This window comes from Gavialis gangeticus, unplaced genomic scaffold, assembly GCF_001723915.1.
Source record: "Gavialis gangeticus isolate Ggan-Ray unplaced genomic scaffold, GavGan_comp1, whole genome shotgun sequence".
NCBI lineage: Eukaryota > Metazoa > Chordata > Crocodylia > Gavialidae > Gavialis > Gavialis gangeticus.
The window spans coordinates 7,740,038-7,747,096 of NW_017729028.1; the positions used below are offsets into that span (position 1 = coordinate 7,740,038).

Sequence of the window (7,059 nt, forward strand, 5' to 3'; positions counted from 1 at the left end):
AAAAAAAAAAAAAAGGGACAGAGCAAAAGTAACAGCTAGCAGTTTTATGCAAAGGAGTGTATTCTGTAATCATTAACTATATCGTCTCAAGCCACAGTCAGGGTTGCATCTGCCTTGGGACTCAGGTGTGTAGAGAATTGGAGGACCACCATGTTATCTAACTATAATACACCCAGGGCAGCACAGCAGTGCATAATATAACTTATTGCTTATAGAGGCATTGGATTTTTCAAGATGATAAAACCAATGACAAGACTCAACTAAATGGGGGTCTTCAGCCACAGCTCAAGTCCCTGTCCTGTTCCCCATTGTGATACTTACTCTTGGCACCCCTTGTGTCTCTTCTTGTCTGCTGTTCTACTCTTAACTGAGATCAAAACTATGATGCTTGGCTTCTTTTGGTATCTGCTTATCTTTAAAGTGCTGGGCACCCTTTACCAGACCCTTGCAAAGCAGGTGATGCAAAGGCATAAGGAGATGGAGTGACTTAGCTCAGGTCATATGTCATCTTGGCTTCATCACAGGGGCACCACGGTGATCTAGTAACGGGTGTTGCTGATTGGATTTTTCTGATATATTGACATGTCTTGCTTTAATCCTTCTAAAATTATAGTTCATTTAAATTTAGCTTAACTATAGTTTAAGATAATTTTTTTGATGAAAATGTTGACTGAACACTTAGAGAGAGAATTGCACATAGCACTCTTTATCTTGGATACCATGGGTCGAGATTATTTCACATGCATGGAGATAGTTGATAACTGCTCAGTAGCTCCTAGTCCCATATTTAAAAGAAAAGTGGATGACTGAGTTAGATGCTCTGACTGTTTGATTTGATGGTGGTGCTTCAAAATAAATACTTGCCAGACTTCAAAAGCAACGTGTTCTGGCTGACCTGCCTCCGAGGTTGGTGTGGGGACTGGCCTCTGCAAGTACTACTCTTAAAATCAGTGTCACTGACCTGAGGGGGGAAGAAAAAACAACTGAAAATCCTTTTTTCCTCTCTCTCTTTTCCTCTCCCTGTCCCCCAATCTCTTATCTGGCAGGGAGCAGAGAGGAAGATCAGGGATGAAGAACGAAAACAAAGCAAAAGAAAAGGCAAGTGCACTGACCCCAGTTCTCAGCTGAACGCCTGTAAGTAAAAATTATTCTTTCAAGCCTTTAAATATTAGACTGCACATCCCTTACAGAATTTTGTCTCTGGTGCAGTGGAGTTCTCCTATATAAACAAATCCCCTTTTTTAAACCTATGAAATAATTCCCTTATAAGCCACTATATCTGGGTTTGCAAACTGTTTTTACTGTGCCCTGGATCAGTTGGGACTCTAATTCAACTTCACTCCAGAAAGAGCTCGGTGTAACCACTATCAAAGAGTTCAAATGTACCGCCAACTTGGGAACCCAGTTGAGAAAATGAGGTGTGGTAGCTGTGGATCCAAGACTTGGCACTTGGGATCAAAGATGAAAAGTGTTGTACAAGGTGTCCCTCAAAGCTGGGTAAGCATTGTCCACCCCAGGTTTCCAGCAGGGGTAACTGATGCACAGGTTGGGCAGGGACCTAACTTTGAGAACTGCTGGAGTACTCGCAATTCCAGCCAAAGCCAGTCGGAGCTGGAAGTACTTGGAACATTTACAAATCTGGCCTGAAGTGGCATGGACCCTGAAGTAACAAGTGGCAGAGTCTGGAGTAAGACCCCAGCTCTTCTGATTTCCAGACCCAGCTTCTATGAACCAGATCAAGCTAATCCCTTTTCAGGTGGTAGTTTTGGCTTGAGATTTGTTTTGAGAACAGATTAACAGAAGTTTAGGGCTGGAAGGGACCTTGTGAGATCTTTGGGTCCAGCCCCCCTGCTCTGTACAGGAAAGACTGCAGGGGTCAAATAACCCCAGCAAGGTGTGCATCTAACCTCCTTTTGAAGATCTCCAGGGTAGGTGCCTGCACCATCCCTGCTGGGAGTCTGTTCCAGAGTCTGGTCACAAACCATGAAGAACTTTTTCCTTGTATCCAGTCTGAAACCTTCTTTTAGGAGTTTGACCGATGCTCCTGGTTTTCCCCTGGGGCGCTGTGGTGAATAGTTTTGCCTAGCCCCTGATGCTCTCCCCTGATATTTGTAAGCTGCTGCAAAAGTGAAGGTGAGACTGAGGCCTTAGTCCTGAAGTACACAACTTTCTGGCTGTGTTCTTCCAGATGTCTCTAACTTCTTAACATTGTTCTGAAGATCCAGTTTCATACGTTCACTCCATGTACGTGCCTGGTTACTTGTTAACAGGGCTGATTTATGTAAAACGTATATCCCCATTTCTCTTCCATGCTGTGTAGCAGAGAAGCATGCACTCCTTCCCCCTGCCCCCCTTTCTATTGCATGAGGAAGATGTTAAGTCACTGGATGTGTTTGCCAGAAGCTGAACTTCTAACAGTCTGACCGGTTCAACAAGTGTTCACCTCACAGCTCATTAAACAAGATTTTCCTGACCCAGCAAGTCAGGAAAGCTGGTGGTGCAGCTTCAGGAGAAAGTGTTGTCACAGGGAAACCTGGTTGTTCTGAGGTAGTTATAGTGAGGGCAGCATTTTGAAGTACATCCTAAAGAGGAGGTTCCACACATGCCAGTATTGTGTTTAAAATATTGAATGATACAGGTTGTTCTATCTGAGTGTAGTAGCCTCAGTGCCATCCACAGATCACCATGCACGACGTAGACCTACTGTTAATGGCGGAGAAGGGTATTCCATATCAAACCTGTGAGAAAAATCCCTCTTGGGGGCAAAACATGAGCTTAATCCCAAAGAGACCCTTTTATCCCCCAAAATTTGAACAAATATGGAGTGGCCATTTTTTTAAATGTCAGGTGCTGTACTCTTCCCTTCCCATTCCTCCCTGACATCATAACTGTGTATATACATGGATTGCCTCATAGTAGAGCCGGCTGATAGTTTTTGCTTAAAGTTTTTTTTGTGACCAAAAAGGCAATTTCTAGAAAATTTTGAAGCTCTTTTTTTTTTTTCCCCCCCACCACAGAAAATCTTTTAATTTTACTGAAATGTATATGGGAACTGCTGGAAACTTTGCGCTGGGAAATTTTGAAATGAAATATTTCATTTAGGGTCAGTTTGACCCAAATCAGAATCCCTTCATTTTGACAGACTTGATTTGAAATGCTTTGTTTAGGATTAGTTTGACATTAATCTGCGCGCATCTCAGCTTTTTTAGTGCCTCTGGGAAGTTGTGGTTCAGTTCTTTTGTACCCTGTTTTTCTTACAGGCTGGGCTTCCCTGATAACTGCATTACCAGGGATACACTTAGATCTTCCCTTTGAACTTCCACATCAGTTCCACTAGAGTCATGCTAACCACAGTGCTTTGAGTCTATGGGGTCCAGCCAGATAGTCTGGCCAATAAAGAAAGCAGATCATGCGACATGTGAATTAGAGCTCCCATGAGGAAATGCGACAGATCAGGGTGACGTAGATTGAATATCAGATCAAACCAAAGTACTTCTCAGTGCAGGAATTTTAAACTAGAATTTTTCATGGAACTTTTCATTTTACCAACAAAAAAAAGTCAGTATTATTATACCACATTCATAGCGGTAATAGTACTTATGAAAGTGCTTTTTAGTTGAGATTTTCCAGAATGAAGCCAAGTGAAAAATGGCATTGCCACCCTACAAAACCCATTTTTTTTGAAACTTCAGAAACATTCCTGTTTTGCATTGGGGCATGCATAAGACCTTTTGTGATGGGGGTGAGAGAGAGACAGACTCCAGAATACCAAGAGGCCAGGAGCCAGGCAGTTCATTTGGATACAGAAAGCCAAGGTCTGAATTGGGCAGAACAGGGACTTAAGCCTGGGTCACCCACATCCCCTGCGAGTGACCAAACTGGTGGTCACTAGAGTCACTCTGTGGCTCGCTGAATATTTATATGAAGTGGAAGAGGTCTGACAGGAGAGTGAAGGAGACCTACAACAGGCAAGCCTGGATGTTAGGGAGCTTGTGGGGAGGTGGGATAGCCTGGCTGAAGTTCCTGTACCAAATCGTGGCAGAACAGGAACCTGAACTTGTAGGCTTGTCGGTGTTCCTGGTACGCCAGCATCAATATGTCAGCAGAACCCCTTAGAAGAGATGCCAGTGTATGGTGGCAGAAAGTGTGATTGCCCTGCTGCCTAAGCTAGACTACTTCACCAAAGGACAGAAGCTAAGCTGATGGAAGTCCTCTTTTTGTCAACATTGCTGTGTTGAGATGGGGGGGTGGGTATTGCTGGCATGTCACTTAGCTGTATGATCTTTTCACACCCCAACTGGTGTGGATAAGCTAGCCAAACTTTGACTTAGAGCAGCCCTGAATTTTTTGGATAAACTGGCGATGAGGGCCATTATCAGCTCTTCTGCAGTAGCTGTCCCCTTTTTCCCTCTCCCCCTCTGAGTAGCAATTCCACCCATTTTGGACCCGAGAAATTTTTCCCAATGAAAGTTGTGTCCACACCCTACACATTAACATTCTCTAACAGGAAAAAAAAAACATTTATTTCATTAGGAAATTCCTGTGAAGTATGCAAGTATTTACTTCACTAAGCAGAGTCTGAGGCACAGTGAAGATGCACTGGAAGCCAGTCAACAAAGCAGGGCAGAGATCCTAGCTGTGTGGTAGTCATGAGACCATCCTTCCTTAAGAAATGTTTGTAAATGTGAAGCATCCTGTGTGTAACCCTTTCAAGCAATTATGTGATATTGAGATGGAAACCATGGGCTCCTATAGACTTACGCCTTTCTTTTGATCCTGCTGGGCACAAGCTTCCAGAGAAAGGGTGAGCTTGCTTGGAGAAGTTCTGTCAATGAGAAATATATTAGTTCTTCTTTCTGCCAACGTGAGTGCTTTCTCCTAATCATGGTCAAGTTGGGATGTGATGTCATTTGGCAAGCACTTGCTCCTTACTTGCTGAAAAGGCTTTGCCTAAGGAAAATGGAGGCAGATTGAGAGCATTGGATGGTGTTCAAGCTCTGTTGTTTGTGGAGTGAGGGAAGAGGAGACTTAAGATACTCTTTAGGAGGTTGTCGCTGAAATGTGGTAATAAATGGATATTTTGGAAGGGAGATGCAGCCTATAAAATCGGTCTCCTCTGACGCAGGTGATTTAGCAGCCTCTGGAGATGGTGACACCATCAGAAACCTTTCTGCTTGGTTGAGAAATGTTAGCAGTAGACCCAAGGTTCTTCTCTTTCTCCCTGCCCCAGCTTATCACATCTAAACAGGAACATGTTACACTTATGAGGTCCTGACCTTACTGAATCCTAAGTGTCTTAACTATCCATTTATGTTGATTTTTTTTTTTGATCTCTTGTCAGTTTCCGATGTCAAAGTGCCAATGCTTCCCTCCCACAAGCGGATGGACATCACTGTCTTCAAGCCATTCATGGATCTCGACACTCAGCCAGTTCTTTTTATCCCCGATGTTCACTTTGCAAATCTCCAACGTGGTGCTCATGTACGTGATATGAGTGTGTGTATGTGAGGGAGAGAAACAAAAACTGTGAGCTTGTATGCAAATTTGGGCACTATATACATGATGATGCCATACAGAGCTAATGCAATGGTTCTTAGATGTGTAAATCTTGGAAACAGAAATTGCTCTTAGGGGGTTAGAACCCGTCAGTTACTTCTCTAGCGGCAGTGTTTTACTGAAAAATGCCAATTCATTGATCTGCCGTGTTTTGGAAGAACAGCTTATCTTAATGTGCTCTTTGGTTTGACAGAGGCAGTTTCCTTATGACTTCCTGCATGACTTCTGCAGAACCTGGTCTTCTAGGCGCTGCTGCTACAGGGCAGCCCCATCCTGTGCACCACCACAGGACCAGGAGACCCCAGTGCTTTTGAGGGTCTCTGGCTCCAGGTCAGCCTCATCATGCTATAAATAGTGGTGAAATATCAAGAAATGCTCCCATTGAAGGAGCAGCGGTCATGGTCCCCTGAGGGGGTTCACCTCAGAAATTCCCTAGGTTGGTGTTTCTGAAACCAAAATTCTTTTTAATTTTTTTTTTTCTCCACACCCCCCCAATCTCCTGGTTCCCTCTGATTCAAAGTGAAACCAAATGTTAAATGAGTGAAATCTCCTGTGATCTTTTTTTTTTTAAATCTCTCATTTTGGCCAGCTCTAGTATAATGCATCCTAAAACACAAACAGTTAAAGCTCAGACTCCACCAAACAGAGATTAGGAAGAAATGTTAATAGGCTTTTTCCATATGTCTTTCTACAAAGCCCCTGCTACTAGCCACAGTACAGAAAATGGCCTACTAGTCCTAGGTACAGCAGTGATACGACCTTTTAATTTTTCTATTGCTAGTGTTTCATTCCTCTTGCATTTTTAAAAACACCATACTTGCATGTGTGCCCCCTTTCCCAAAAATCGAGACTCTAAAATTTGGGTTACATATCTTAAGCAGTGAAGTTGATTTTTCTTTGCTGGAAAAAGCATGGAGACACTGTACTGTAACGGCTGTGAAAATGGAACAACAAGCAGCAGGACCGGAGTCCCCCTCCAGCCACTGCTTTCATCAGTCCCATGGGATGCCCATGCCCACCACGGGACAGGGCAGTTTTTGGGTGAGGGAGATCCCCTGCCCTCCATCAATGCTGACCTCATGAAGGAACACTGTGAGAAGCTGGATACCTTCAAGTCAGCCAGCCCTGACAATTTACACCCCAGGGTACTCAAGGAGCTGGCTAGCATCATAGCCCAGCCTCTGGCACGGATCTTTGAAAACTCCTGGCGCTCTGGTGTAGTGTCCTAAGACTGGAAGAAGGCCAGTGTGGTGCCTATCTTCAAGAAAGGAAGGAAAGTGGATCCTGTTAACTATAGGCCCATCAGCCTGACTTCTATCCCGGGGAAGATCTTAGTAAAGTTTATTAAAGAGGCCATCCTTAATGGACTGCATGACGCCAACATCCTGAGGGATAGCCAGCACGGGATTGTTGCGGGTAGGTCTTGCTTAACCAATCTCATTTCCTTCTATGACCAGGTGACCTATCACCTGGACAAGGGCGAAGAGATTGATGTCATATATC

The 7,059-nt window shown here is 43.9% G+C and overlaps 1 protein-coding gene across 1 annotated transcript in view; it reads left to right on the forward strand.

The window, feature by feature from the left end:
* The window catches only part of GRHL1 (grainyhead like transcription factor 1), a 57,099-nt gene that overhangs the window by 35,849 nt on the left and 14,191 nt on the right, over nt 1–7,059 (forward strand). The window contains exons 9-10 of the mRNA XM_019520661.1: nt 1,047–1,134; nt 5,342–5,481. Of these exons, the coding sequence (XP_019376206.1) occupies nt 1,047–1,134; nt 5,342–5,481 (228 nt within the window). The remainder of the gene's footprint in view (nt 1–1,046; nt 1,135–5,341; nt 5,482–7,059) is intronic.